General features: G+C 39.0%; 1 protein-coding gene across 2 annotated transcripts in view; it reads right to left on the bottom strand.

Annotated features, from left to right (window-relative positions):
* Nucleotides 1–15,833, bottom strand: part of METAP2 (methionyl aminopeptidase 2) — a 40,316-nt gene that overhangs the window by 8,797 nt on the left and 15,686 nt on the right. For both annotated transcript variants that reach the window (XM_009425972.5, NM_001280056.1), the window contains 4 exon segments: nt 11,287–11,448; nt 10,366–10,547; nt 9,407–9,501; nt 1,366–1,462 (listed from right to left, as the gene is read on the bottom strand). In XM_009425972.5, coding sequence (XP_009424247.1) covers nt 1,366–1,462; nt 9,407–9,501; nt 10,366–10,547; nt 11,287–11,448 — 536 coding nt within the window.

The raw sequence follows: 15,833 nt of genomic DNA, 5'->3' as shown, positions 1-15,833 counted from the left end.
GCCTGGGTGACAGAGCAAGACTCCATCTCAAAAAAAAAAATTTGGCCGGGCGTGGTGGTGGGCACCTGTAATCCCAGCTAATGAGGAGGCTAAGGCAGAATCGCTTGAACCCAGGAGGCAAAGGTTGCAGTGAGCCGAGATTGCATCATTGCACCCCAGCCTGAGCAACAGAGTGAGACTCTGTCTCAAAGAAAAGTTTAAGTCTGGTAATAAATTTCAGTATTTAGACATGAAAGAGGACTGTTATGTTGGTGGTAACTGTCTATATAGAAGACACGGTCAGGTTCCAGAGGAAGAATCACTTCTGCTCTTGGTAGAAACACATAATGGGCAACAGGAAATGCAAAGAATGCTGAATGGTGTGAATTTACTAAGAGGCAAGAAAACAACATGAGAGTCTCCACTCACAGTCTACAAAGAGAGACAGAATTCTGTTAAAGGAAATATAGAAAATATTCTATAAGGAAGTTATTACAGCAGGATCACAGAGAATAATGAGCACAGATGAGGGAGGAGGATGGTGGCTGGGGGATGGTCAGACAGACCTGGGAGCCGGAGGAGGACTGGACTGACAGAGATTAACGTACAGCACCAGAAAGCACAGGGGACTCTGGGAGTATATACTTGAGGTAGTCACTGGTAAAGACTAGAAGGCAAAGGAACTTGGGAATTAAAGTGATACAGAAGCAACTGGCCTCCAAATTCTGAATGTGATTCCAAAAAACCACAGGCTAGGAGCAGTGGCTCACACCTGTTATCCCTGCACTTTGGGAGGCTGAGGTGAGAGGATCGCTTGAGCTCAGTAGTTCAAAATCAGACTGAGCAACACAGTGAGACTTCGTCTCTACAAAAAAATTAAAAATCAGCCAGGCATGGTGGCCCACACCTGTAGTCCCAACTACCCGGGAGGGCTAAGGTGGGAGGATCGCTTAAGCCTGGGAGGTTGAAACTACAGTGAGCTGTGGTTGCACCACTGCGCTCCAGCCTGGATGACGGAACGAGACCCTGTCTTTAAAAAACAAACAAAACAAACAACAACAACAACAAAAATCACAATGAGAAGTCATCAATGGCAAGAGACCTGGCTTCTCTCAGCCTTGATTTGACTAGTCACAGAAAACTGGCTGCACATTTTGGCTGCCCTAGGATATTTCCTCAGGTGTTTTCTTATCAGCTAACAGAGTGGCTTGGCAATAGTTTCCAGTTAGTTACAACACTACTCCTACCATGCTCTAAGCAGGTCATTTTCCGTCTTCTTTCCTTGAATTCCCAAGATAGAAACATGAAGCAGCTGACCCAAAGAAAGCACTCGACAATAGTTTGTAAAATCAATTTCAAAATAAGATATATTTTAAAAGAACATACCTTGATATGTCTTCCCATCTATTTCAACTTCATAGGACTCCATAACTTCTTGGATGGCCTCACCAACATCACACAGACGAACATCAATTCCAGCACACTAAAAAAAGAGTAACATATGCTTTATTATTCACAGTGCAAAAATTTCACAGCAACTTAATTTTGTAACATTTAAAAACAAGGGACAATCAGAAAAACTGCTTTGTACATTGTAACTTCCTGTTTAAAATACTTTGCAGAGGATTATGGGAGGATAGTGAAGTATTAAGCACCAGGAATCTGCATCCCTAAATAGACAACAAGTGCACTGATAAAATCTGTCTAATGAAAGTACTTGGGAACTCTGGAGTCTACTGAAGCCTTGCAACTTCCAGGGGAATAATGGGATGGTCAAGTGTGGTTATTTCCATCCATTTTAGCTCTCAGCACAGTAGCAGCACTGCTACATACCGTTCCATAAACTCGTGGTTGGCTCGTGTTCCTGGAGCAACACGCACACAGCTTGGGGGTATGGGAGTGGGCAAAACAGTCTATGTCCTAAACATCAGGGATCTGTGCTTTGATCCCTGGTTGCTGCTTCTGGTCACATAGGCGCAGATACAGAAGCGGCCACTGTTGTTGCATCTCCCCTCATAGTTGCAAACCTCAGCGCTTACACACCCCTGTGGCTGAAGTGACTTTCAGAGGATTTAAATGGTGAGCACCCCTTTCCCCTCCACTCCCTCACACTCAGCATGGCCTCCCGTCCATACTCATTTTTCTTGTTCTCCCCCTCTGGGGCCCAGATATTAAAGACTAGGTCATTCAAAAACAACTGCATATATGAGAAAATTCTAAAAGTGAGCACACATGCCCAGGGAAAGACCTGAGAAAACCTGAAGTTCACACCTCAGGTGGATCCTTGGCAGAGATTGGTTACAAGAATGAAAAACAAAAAAACCAACACAAAAAATCTAAAAGAAATGCTGGGGAAGGGGGAATATCTGATTTTCAGAATTACCATATTACATTGAAATAGGCAGCGTTCAACATAAAGTCACAAGGCATACAAGGAAATAAGAACACCCATCAAAGGAAAATAATAAATCGAAAGAAACTGTCCCTGAAAAAAAACCTGATGGCAGATCTACTACTACACAAAGCCTTCAAAACAACTCTTCTAAAGATGCTTAAAAAATTAAAGGAAGACATTGAGAGAGCCAAAAAAAAAAAAAATGTATGAACAAAATGAAAATATCAAAAAAGAAACAGAAAACCTAAAAGAAAAAGAAATTTCTGGAGCTGAAAAGTACAGTAACTGAAATGAAAAATTCACAAGGAGAATTCAAAAGTACTTGAGCAGGCAAAAAAAAGAACCAGCAAACCTGAAGATAAGGACAAGGGAAATCACCAAGTCTAAGAATAAAAAAGATTAAAGTGAACAGAACCTCAGGGACCTGTATATCAAGTATACCAATATATGCATTATGGAAATTTTCAGAAGAAGTAGAAAGGTAAACAATAATTGAAAAAGTAATGACTGGAAACTCCCCAAATTTGATGAAATACAAGAATATAACATCCAAGAAGTTCAAAGAACTCCAAAAAAGATGAACTCAAAGAAACCCACACACACACACACAAAATGATAATCAAACTTTCTAAAGGACAAAGAAGGAAACCTGAAAGCAACAAGAAAGAAGTGATTCACTATATAAAAGGGATGCTCAATTAGACTTCAAGCACATTTCAAACTAGAAACTTTGAAGGCTAGAAGGCAGCAGTGCAACATATTCAAAGTGCTAACTAAAAGAAAAAAAGCTGTCACCCATGAATCCTATCTGGGAAAACTTTCCTTCAAAAGTGAGAAAGAAATCAGGCTAGGCGTGGTGGCTCATGTCTGTAATCCCAGCACGCTGGAAGGCCAAGGTGGGAGGATCACTTGAACCCAGGAGCTCAAGACCAGCCTGGCCAACAAAGTGAGACCCCCATCTCTACAAAAAAGTTTTAAAAATTAGCAAGGTATTGTGGCACACGCCTATAGTCCCAGCTACTTGGAGAACTGAGGTGGGAGGATTTCCTGAGCCCAGGAGGTCGAGGATGCAGTGAGCCATGATCATACCACTGCGCTCCAGCCTGGGCAACAGAGCAAAACCCTGTTTCAATTTGAAAAAAAAAAAAAAAAAAATTATATTAAAAAAAAAGTGAGGGGGAAATTAAGATTCCCAGATGAAAGCTGATGGAGTTCATTACTACTAGACTGGGCCTGCAAGAAGTGCTCAAGAAATGCCCTGCAAAGGATACTATGTAGTAACTTGAAGCCATATGAATTTTTTAAAAATCTCAATAAAGTAAAAAAAAAAAAGGCCAATTGTAACAACTAGTATTATTCTAACAATAGTCTGCAAACACTATTTGTTTTCCACATGACTTAAGGAACTAATATATTTACTTTTTTTTTTCTTCTTTTTGAAACGGAGTTTTGCTCTGTCGCCAGGCTGGAGTGCAGTGGCGCAATCTCGGCTGACTGCAACCTCCGTCTCCTGGGTACAAGCCATTCTCCTGCCTCAGCCTCCTGAGTAGCTGGGACTACAGGCGCATGCCACTAAGCCTAGCTAATTTTTGTACTTTTAGTAGAGACGGGGTTTCACCACGTTGGCCAGAACGGTCTCAATCTCTTGACCTCGTGATCCGCCCGCCTCGGCCTCCCAAGTGCTGGGATTACAGGCATGAGCCACCGCGCCCGGCCAAAATTATTTTTATTCTAAAAGCTAGTATTATTATTAACTTTGGTTTATAATTCCATATTCTATTTTTTACATAATTCAAGAGACTAATGCATTTAAAAGAATTATTAGGCCGGACACAGTGGCTCATGCCTGTAATCTCAACACTTTGGGAAGCCAAGGTGGGAGGATGGCTTGTGACCAGGAGTTCCAGACCAGCCTGGGCAAGATAACAAGACCCTGTATCTACAAAAAATTTAAAATATTATTTTATTGTTTAAATTAGCTGGGTGTAGTGGTAACGCCTGTGGTCCCGGCTACTTGGGAGCTGAGGCAGGAGTCTGCTTGAGCCCAGTAGGTCAAGGCTGCAGTGAACTGTGTTCATACCACTGTACTCCAGCCTGGGTAACAAGGGAGACCTGTCTCAAAAAAAAAAAAAAAAAAAAAAATCCCAACAAAGGAAAACTTTGAACCTGATGGCTTCCACTGGTTAATTCTACCAAACATTTAAAGAACTAATACCTCCTCAAACTTTTCTAAAAACCTCAAGAGAATACTTTCTAAGTCATTACATGAAACCAGCATTACTCTGATACCAAAGCAAGGCAAAGACACTATAAGAAAACTATAGGCAAATATTCTAATGAACACTGATGCAAAATCCTTAACAAAATATTAACAAACCAAGTACGACTGCATATTAAAAGGAATACACACCATGACTTAGTGGGATTTATTCCAAAGATGGTTCAACATAAGAAAAACAGATCAATCTAATAATACACATTAACAGAATGAAGAAAAATAACCATATGACTGTCTGAATTGATGCAGAAAAAGCATGACAAAATTCAACACCCTTTCATGATGAAAGGCTCAACAAATTAAGAACAGAAGTAAACCACCTCAACGTAATAAAAGCCATCTATGAAAAACCTACAGCTAACATCATACTCAATGGTCAAAGATGGAAAGCTTTCCTCTAAGATCACAAACAAGGCAAGGAAGGATATCCACTTTTGCCGTTTTTACTCAACATAGGCCAGAACAATCAGGCAAGAAAAATAAAAAGGCATCTAAATTGGGATGGAAGTAAAACTATCTCTGTTCACAGATTATATGATCTTACCTAGGGAAAACCCTAAAGATTCCACACAAAAGAAGTGTCAGAATAAATTAATTCAACCAAGTACAAGATACAAAGTCAAAACATAAAAATCAGTTGCATTTCTACATACTAACAATGAACAATCTGAAAAGGAAATTACAAAAACAATTCCATTAACTAAAAAAAAAAACCTTAGGAATTAACCCCAAGAAGGTGAAACACATTAAAACACATGTACAATGAATACTATAAAACGTTGCTGAAATAAATTAAAGACATAAATGGAAACACATCTGATACGGTTTGACTCTGTGTCCCCACCCAAATCTCCTCTCGAATTGTAATCCCCATGTGCTGAGAGAGGGAGGTGATAGGATCATGGGGGTGGTTCCCCCATGTTGTTCTCATGATAGGAAGTTCTCAGGAGACCTGATAGTTTTATAAACATCTGGCACTTCCCCTGCTTGCAGTTCTCTCTCCTGCTGCCATGTGAAGAAGGTCTTTGCTTTCCCTTTGCCTTTTGCCTTGATTCTAAGTTTCCTGAGGCCTCCCCACTGATGTGGAACTGTGGATAATTAAACTTCTTCCGTTATGAATTACCCAGTCTCAGGTATTTCTTTACAGCAGTGTGAAAATGAACTAACACAACATCTCATGTCTATGAATTAGAAGACTTAGTATTATTAAAATGTCAATACCATCTGAAGCCATCTACACATTCAACACAATCCCTATCAAAATCCATTTGGTGGTTTTTGCAGAAAAAAAAAAATCCTAAATTCGTATGGAATCCCAAGACATCCTAGATAGACAAACAATTTTGAAAAAGAACAAAGATGGAGAATTTACACTTCTCAATTTCAAAACTTACAACAAAGCTACAGTAATCAAAACAGTGTGGACATCAGACACAATAGTTCATGCCTGTAATCCCAGCACTCTGGGAGGCTGAGGCAGGAGGACTGCTTGAGGCCAGGAGTTCAAGACCAACCTGAGCAACACAGTGAGACTTGTCTCTATAAAAAACAAATAAAATTGATGGGTACGGTGGCATGAGCCTGTAGTTCCAACTACCTATGAGGATGAAGTAGAAGAACTGCTTAAACCCAGGAAGTACAGGTTGCAGCGAGCCAAGATCACACCACTGCGCTCCAGCTTGGGTGACAGAGCAAGACCCTGTCTCAAAACCAAAACCAAAACCAAACCAAACCAAAAAAACCCAATGTGGTATTGACATAAAGACAGACATATAAACCAATACAATAAAATGAAGAGCCCAGAAATAAACCCTCACTTACAAAAACAAATGATTACTTTTTTGGGGGGGGGACAGGGTCTTGCTTTGTTACCCAGGCTGGCATGCAGTGGCGTAATCTTGTCTCACTGAGGCCTCAACCTCCCTGGGCTCACGTGATCCTCCCACCAGAGCCTCCTGAGTAGCTGGGACCACAAGGGTGCACCATCACACCTGGCTAATTTGTTTAATTTTTGGTAGACTTGGGGTCTTGCTATCTTACCCAGGCTAGACTTTAACTACTGAGCTCAAACGATCCTCCCACCTCGGACTCCAAAAGGGCTGAGATTATAGGCATGAGGCACTGTGCCTGACCCAGATGAGCTTTGACAAGGGTGTCAAAACCATTGAAAAGCAAAAGAACAGTCTTAACAAATGGTGCTGGGAAAACTGGACATTCACATGCAAAAGAATGAATGTGGACCCTTACTTAACACCATATAAAAAATTAACTCAAAATGGATCAAAGACCTAAGTTGAAGACCTGAAACTATAAATACCTTAAAAGGAAACGGAGTAAAAGCTTCATGACATTAGATTTAGCAATGATTTACTGGATATGACACCAAAGGCACAGGCAACAAAAGAAAAAATAGACAAACTGGACTTCATGACATTTTATGCTTCAAAACACAATATCCGGAGTAAAAAGGTAACCCACAATATGAGAAAAAAGATTTTCAGATAATATATCTGATACAGGATTAACATCCAGAATCTATACAGAATTCCTAAAACTCAACAACAAACGACTCAATTAAAAAACAGGCAAAGAGCTGGGCATGGTGGCTCATGCCTGTAATCCCAGCAATTTGGGATGACAAGGTGAGGGTGCAGCTTGAGCTCAGGAATTCAAGATCAGCCTGGGCAACAAAGCAACACCCCCAATCTCTACTTTTTTTTTTTTTTTTGAGATGGAGTCTCGCTCAGTCGCCCAGGCTGGAGTGCAGTGGGGCGATCTCGGCTCACTGCAAGCTCCGCCTCCCAGGTTCACGCCATTCTCCTGCCTCAGCCTCCTCAGTAGCTGGGACCACAGGTGCCTGCCACCACGCCCAGCTAATTTTTTTTTTTGGTATTTTTAGTAGAGACGGGGTTTCACCATGTTAGCCAGGATGGTCTCCATCTCCTGACTTCGTGATCCACCCGCCTCGGCCTCTCAAAGTGCTGGGATTACAGGCATGAGCCACCACAGCTGGCCTACATTTTTTAATTAAAAAATAAATAAATAAAAACGGGCAAAAAACTTGAATAGACATTTCTCCAAAGATTAAAAACAAAAAACAAACAAAAACTACCCAGAAAATAGTGTTGGCAAGGAAATGGAAAAATTGGAGCCTTTCCTTGCGTACTGTTGGTGGGAATGAAAATGGTACAGCCACTGTGGAAAGTAGTAGAGAAGATACTCAAAAAGTTTAAAAAGATATAATTACCAGATGATTCCCAAATCCACTTCTGGGTATACACCCAAGAATTGAAAACAGACCTTGAAGAGGTATCTATACACCCGTATTCATAGCAGCAATATTCACAATAGCTAAAACATCGGAGCAATCCAAGTGTCTATCAGTGGATGAATGGATAAGCAAAAATGTGGTATATATACACAATAGATTATTTAGCCTTAAGGAAGTAAATTCTGACATATGCTACAACATAGGTGAACCTTGAGTACACTGTGCTAAGTGAAATAAACCAGTCACAAAACAACAAACACTATATGAGGTACTTACAGCAGTAAAAATCATATATAGTAGAATGGTGGCTGCCAGGGTAGGGGGAGAAGAGGAAATTGGGAGTTACTGTTAATGAGTATAGAGTTTCAGTTTTACAACATGAAGAGTAAACAGAGAAGAATGGTGATAATGGCTGCACAATATTATGAATGTACTTAATACCAATGAACAAAATACTTAAAAATGGCCGGGCGTGGTGAATCACGCCTGTAATCCCAGCACTTTGGGAGGCCAAGGCGGGAGGATCACTTGAGATCGGGAGTTTGAGACCAGCCTGGCCAGCATGGTGAAACCCCATCTCTACTAGAAACATAAAAATTAGCCGGGAGTGGTTGTGCGTGCCTGTAATCCCAGCAACTCGGGAGGCTGAGGCAGGAGTATCACTTGAGACCAGGAGGCAGAAGTTGCAGTGAGTCGAGATCGTGCCACTGCACTCCAGCCTGGGCAACAGAGTAAGACTCCATCTCAAAAAAAGAAAGAAAGAAAGAAAAAGTTAATATGGTAAATTTTATGTAATGTCTATTTTAACTGCACCTCCCTCCAAAAAAAAAAAAAATTGGGGTGGGTGGGGAAAAGCTGGGCCCAGAGCTTGGTGGACAGAGAGGGATGAATCAGTTGAGCACAGAAGATTTTGGTGGCTATGAAAATACTCTGTATGATACTATAATGGTAGATGCGTGTCATTATATATTTGTCAAACCCCTTATGTATATTACTAAGAATGAACCCTAATGTTAACTATGAACTTTGAATAATTGTGATGTGGTCAATGCTAGTTCAAATGATTTTAACAAATATACCTATGTGGTGGGGATGCTGACAATGGAGGAAGTTGGGGAGGGGTGGGTATAAGGGAAATCTCTGTACTTTCTGCTCAATTTTATTATGAACCTAAAATTGTTCTAAAAAAGAACCACAAAAAAACCACTGCCAACTGACAGGCAAAAATAGATCCAAACTCTGTTTTAATAAATTTTAGCAAAGTTCAAGGGAAACAAACAAACAAACAAACAAAAAACAACCTTTGGTACACAATCATACACTTACCCGCTTAAAACCATAAGGGAAATGGATCAATTTTATTCCTCTTAATTACCCAAAGACCTTAAACAGGCCTTAAAAGTGCTTAAATGCTGTTAAGTGTTTAAAAGACCTTAAAGTGCTCAAAATATTGGGAATGAAATGGTGCTTACAGTTCACATACCTTTATTCCAGTGTTAGTAGCATCCTTTACAGCTTTTAATAACGTATCATATTTGGGATTAAAAGTGACAGTAAAAGCACAGTCAATAATCCTACCTGAAAGAGAAAATTCCTCTTTTAATTTTACTTATCAGCTAGTCAATTTATCTACTTTACAGCATTTAATCTATTAATCTTGCTAGTTTAACAGAAAAATAGAATGAAGGCTCAAATGAAGGCTGCACTCCAAATACCCAAAGATCATTCATAATCAAGGAGACAAAATGTAGAAGTATATAAAGGATTCAGAATAGAAAGAATTACAAGGTTAGTATATATTACCCCAAGACAGCCCAGTTCAGTGCTCACCCTGGCAGTTATACAAACATATAAACAGAAACAAAATGAATACAAGAAAAGACTAGGGAAATGAGAAATAGTAACGCAGGGCAGAGAAAGTATACAGGGCTCTGAATACACTTTTACTTTTCCAAGGTAGTGAAACCTTAGGTAAGTATTTATTCTAAGCTTGCTTTCTCACTTTTAAGTAAGATAACAAGGTGCTTACCTAACCAGGTTTTGGAGAGAATTCAGAAAAGCAAACATGTATATTAAGGCTGATAAACTTAAGTATTTTAAATAAATGTTATTATTTGAATAAAAGAGGTATGAAACAATGACCTAAAGAAAGATAGGATAATGTCTTTCATGCCTTGATACAAAGGGTAATAAACCTCAACTACCCAACAGTTTTCATTTTATTCTACTTAGTAGTATGCTTTCAAGTAAATCTCACAACTGCCTCTCTCTCCTATAAGTGCACTAAAATTTTTTTAAAAATCTGCCTCAACACACCTTTCCTAAAGAAATGAGGAAGCAGGAACAAAATTTGGGAGTTCAGTATTTATCACTCCATTTAACAGAGACAAAAACTAGTTTTTCAGGAGGAGGCTGGGGTAGGAATTTTCTGCAAGAATTTACCACTTATATGTGTTCCAAAGTCTATTTTACAGATGTCATCATACTGTAATACTGTTGTGTCACCGGCATTGGGAGTATAATGGGCAGCACAATTATTGAGAGAACATCCAGTAGGAAACGCCAGGCCTGCATTTAATCCATTCTCTTTTATTAACTTGCGTGAACAGTCTTCCAACTTTTCACTAAAACAAAAAAGCAAAGGGAACTTGTTTACTTTTACATTCTTACTTTTATATATTAATACCATATAGTTCATCAAGTCCAGAAAGTTTACTAAAAACCTTAAATACTTTCTGGGAATGATCTGAGCACTTTCTGAATATAAATAAATAACAGTTCTCTGATACTATGAAAATAGCATATCTTTAGAAGACAAGGAATTTGATTCTGCTAGAAAGTCAGAGAAACACAATCCATTTTTAAGTAAATTTACTAGAAAATAAGAGTCTAACTTAGACCAATTTAAATGCTGATCTTATTTGTTCATGTTGTATATTTTTTAAATTGTAGGAATCAGAGAATTACATGTTATACTAACCATTTATCAAAAGGAAAAACTAGAGAATAATTACTTGAATTGGTTTTGTTACTTTATTATCATCATGTTCTGTATTTGGGCAATTGCTCCAATACTTTCTTATTTCTTAGTATGACTTGTTAGATAGCAAAATAACAGATTTCCAGATAGAAAATAACAATCAGTAATGACTACATGTGCACAAAAAAGGGTGGCTGAGGTGCCAATGTGTACTCCTCTTCATGGTTTTCTCATAGTGACACTAAAATAATCTAGAAGACATTTCTACAACCTTTACTTAAAGATTTAGCAAAGTGGTAATGAAAGCCAAACATTATAATTGGAGAGTTAGTACTTAATAAAACATTTTTTATCATGTTCTTACAAAGAAGTATTCCTTTTACCAGATTTCTATCATTGTCATCCCAGGCTTGATCCAGCTCATTACGTATTTTCTAACTTGTCGATGTGCTTCTGCAGCTTCTCGAAAATCATTCCAAATCTCTTCACTTGCCTGATCTAATGCTTTCTTTTCTTCACTTGTAGTTCTCCAAGCAGCTGTTCGCCTTTAGAGTGGGCATAGAATACTATTAGTGATAAAACAGCAGAACAAGCATAAAAGCTGACAACTATACTAAGTAATAAGACAGTTCAAATAAAAATACAGTACATATTCAGTTTATGTCAATAAAGTTTCTGAAATACAAAAAGCCAAACACTTGCAACCAACTCAAATGAAATTAAAAACTTTTTAAGACTCTAAGGGAGGGAAAAAAACCCTCATGTGAGATTTCATTCATAGTCAGAGGAACTAATACCCTGACAACACAAAAAGATAATAAAACAATCAGAAAAGTCTGAAGAGTCCTAGAATCAGAGTAAGTAGGAAAAAGTCATCCTTCCACTTGAGGTCATATATACTTTAGACACTTCAAAGGAGCACAACAACAATTTGCATTTAATTTTGCCAACAGAGTAACTACTAACCCAAGAAACTGACTTGGAAATTTGCATATACTTCCTCAAAACACATATTACATGCATGTGCTGGGTTTTCCTAATTGTATACATAAGAGGTATTCTTCCTTGAAAGACATGGCTCACATTTTAAAACTGCCAGTGCTAACGAATTTCTTTTTTTAAGAGACAGGGTCTTACTCTGTTACCCAGGCAGATGCAGTGATGTGATCATAGCTCACTACATCCTCAAACTCCTAGGTTCTTCCTGCCTCAGCTTCCCAAGCAGCTGGGAGTATACAGGTGCATACCAGCACACCCAGCTAATTTTTAAAAACTTTTTCTTTAAAGAAATGGGGTCTTGCTATGTTGTCCAGGCTGATCTCGAACTCCTGCCCCGAAGTGATCCCCCTGCCTCAGCCTCCTGAGTGGCTGGGATTACAGGCGTGAGCCACCCCAACTGACAGAATTTTTTATTCAGTATCTGGGAATGAGATCCACGACTCCTGTAGTAGGAAAAACATTAACTGCCTTAAAATGATATTTAAAAAAAAAATCTAAACAATTTTCACACATTCTTAAATACTGAATATACAGTTTGCAACTTAGTGACCACTGAGTATAAATTACACAAGTGTAAAAGTGATACCTTCAAGGAATTGCTATTTGCCTCCCGTTTTATAAATAAAATTTTATTGCAACATGTGCCCACTCATTTATGTACTGTCTATAGCTATTTTCATGCTACAATGGCAAAGCTAAGTAACACTCAAGGCCTAAAATATTCACTATATGCCCTTTGAAGAAAAAGTTCACTCAACTCTGCCCTAAACTACAGACCCTGGCCAAGGTGGGAGGATCACTTGAGGCTAGTAGTTCAAGACCAACCTGACTCGGTCTCTGACTCTGTCTCTACCAAAAAAAATTAGCTGGGCGTTGGGCTTATCCCTGTAATCCCAGCTACTCAGGAGTCTGAGGCAAGAGGATCACTTGAGCCCAGAAGTTCAAGGACACAGTGAGCTATGACTGCACCACTATACCCCAGCCTGGGCAACAGACCAAGACCCTGTCTCTAAAAACATAAAATAAAAAATAAAAATAAATAATAAAGAAAAAGGAAACAGAATTAAAGAAATTCTTTTGCTCAAAGTCTCGAGTTCAAATAGAAAGTTATTAACAATAAGAGAAACCCAGCGTCAGGGTCTATAATTCCAGACCCCCCCAAAACTCCTTATAAGTGGACTAAAAATTTTTTAAAAATCTGCCTCAACACACCTTTACTAAGAGTATTATTTTCCTATATTTTATCTTATTTAGTTCAGTCAATTAAACAAAAGTATAGCAATTAAAGCCAGGCACAGTGGCTTACTCCTATAATCCCAACAGTTTTGGAGGCCAAAGTGGGAGGACTGCTTGAGGACAACAGTTCAAGACAATCCAGGGTGACACAGTGGGACCCTGTCTCCACCAAAATATATATACACACACACACACACACACAAACACACATATACATACACACGATAGGCCAGGTGCAGTGGCCCATGCCTATAATCCCAGCCATTTGGTAGGCTGAGGCAGGAGGACTGTTTGAGCCCAGAAGTTCAAGGTCAGCCTGGGCAACATAACAAGACTCCATCTCTACAAAAAGAAAAAACAACTTTAGCCAGGCAAGGTGGTACATGCCTGTAGTCCCAGCTACTTGGGAGACGGGGTAGGAGGATCACTTGAGCCCCAGAGGTCAAGGCTGAACTTAGCTAGATCTCACCACTGCACTTCAGCCTGGGTGACAGAATGAGACCCTATCTCAAAAAATAATAATGGCCAGGCGTGGTCGCTCACGCCTGTAATCCTAGCACTTTGGGAGGGCAAGGGGGACAGATTGCATGAGTTCAGGAGTTCGAGACCAGCCTGGGCAACATAGCAAAACCCTGTTTCTACTAAAAATACAAAAAGTTACCCAGGCAAGACAGTGCACACCTGTAGTCCCAGCTACTCGGGAGGCTCAGGCACGAGAACTGCTTGAGCCTGGGAGGCAGAGGTTGCAGTGAGCCAAGACTGCACCGCTGCACTCCAGCCTGGGCGACAGAATGAGGCCCTGTCTCAAAAACATAATAATAACAATTAAAATGTATGCATGTATCACATAAAATCCTTCCTCTAAAAACTGGTACTTAAAGGGTAAGAAATAAAGCATATTTTAACTCTGCCTATAAGAAGGAACTATAGTTGATTCCCAGTTGATAGAGAAAATTCTTCTTACAGAACAGTATCACCTAATAAATGTAGAAGGAATGAAAGAATCAAAAATCCACCATTTTGCAGTTCCCAATGAAATAACCCATAAAAGCAAGGATCATCAATGGATATTAAAAGAATTAAGTGAAAAGTTGTTAAGAAAAGGATATTCCTTTCTTCTCAAGTTTGTATAAACTAAATAGGAAGAAAAGGAAGGAAGACAGATATTCCAAATGATACCAAAGTAGCCCCACAGATTACTTGGAAACTGCAAAAAGCAAAAAGTACCTTTAAAGGAAAAAAAAAAAAGAGTTGGCTGTCACATTAATCAAGAGGTCGAACACAATAAAACAGTAGGATAGCCTGAGATTACATCTAATGTAGCAGAATATGGTACAATGTGAAGGTCATAATCACTTATTTTATACCTCTGTCAAAAATGTTTAACCTAAATCTAATCTAAGCCCATTAACACCTAATTCCAGTTTACAGAAAACACAGAAATAGAGAAAAAAGTTTAACCCCCCACAAGGAAACAATCGGAGAAATCCCAGAACATGAGACTTCTACAACTGCCTGGTTTCTTCAAAGAGATGGGGCACTGAAGAGAAAGAGAAAAAGGTGAGGCCTCTAACCATATGCAATGAGAACCTCAAGTGGATCCTGGTTTTAGAAAGTAAACAAACATTACTATAACTATTAAAAATTAGTTTCAAAGCTACTTGGGAGGATAAGATGGGAGGATAATTTGAGCCCAGAAATTGTAAACCAGCCTGGACAATACAGCAACACCCCATCTCAAAAAAAAAAAAAAAAAAAAAAAAAAAAATACAGGCTTCAAGCTATGTGTGAGAAGAGTGTTCACAACAGTCATCTGGATACACTCAAAACAACTACCCACAACTTAATAATTACAAGAGGAAAAAATTAGTAACAATACACTTGAGAAACAGGCTAATACTTTAAACGAACGATAAAAATTAAACATCACCAATAAGGAGCAAATTGACAATGTATGCCTCTAGATATAACACCCTGAAAAGGATACTGTATATACATTATCTAGTATTCCAGCCAAAAATGCAGTCTGATCTCAAATGGCTCAGAAAAAAAAAAAAAAAATACTATGCCGGGTGTGGTGGCACACGCCTGTAATCCCAACACTTTGGGAGGCCAATGCAGGAGGATTGCTTAAGCCCAGAAGTTCCAGCCTACAGTGGGCTATGATCACACTGCTGTATTCCAGCCTGGCTGACAGAAAAAAAAAGAAAAAAAACTATATATATATAGACTCACCAATTTAACATTTTTCACATTTGCCTTATATCTGTCTTCTAAGGAGAAAATGGAATGTTATTTGTATATGACAATATGCATACTTGTTGTATTTCATTGAGATAGAGAAGAATAAAACAAAGGTGGCAAAACAAAGGAAATCTAGGTGAAAGGTATGTGGGAATTGTTTGTACTATGCTTGTAGCTTTTCTGGAAGTATAAAATCATTTCAAAATAATAAGTTTTTTGGGTTTTTTTTCTGAGACAGAGTTTCACTCTTGTTGCCCAGGCTGGAGTGCAATGGTGTCATCTCAGCTCACCGCAACCTCCGCCTCCCAGGTTCAAGAGATTCTCCTGCTTCAGCCTCCCAAGTAGCTGGGATTACAGGCATGCGCCACCATGCCCGACTAATTTTGTACAAAATAAGAAGTTTTTAAAAATACACTTAACCTAGAGTAGTTTCAAAGATGAGTTGTGATAA

The sequence above is a fragment of the Pan troglodytes genome, chromosome 10 (assembly GCF_028858775.2).
Source record: "Pan troglodytes isolate AG18354 chromosome 10, NHGRI_mPanTro3-v2.0_pri, whole genome shotgun sequence".
NCBI classification, from domain to species: Eukaryota; Metazoa; Chordata; class Mammalia; order Primates; family Hominidae; genus Pan; species Pan troglodytes.
Note: the sequence above shows the minus strand (reverse complement) of the source record. Positions and strands in the feature narration are given on the sequence as shown.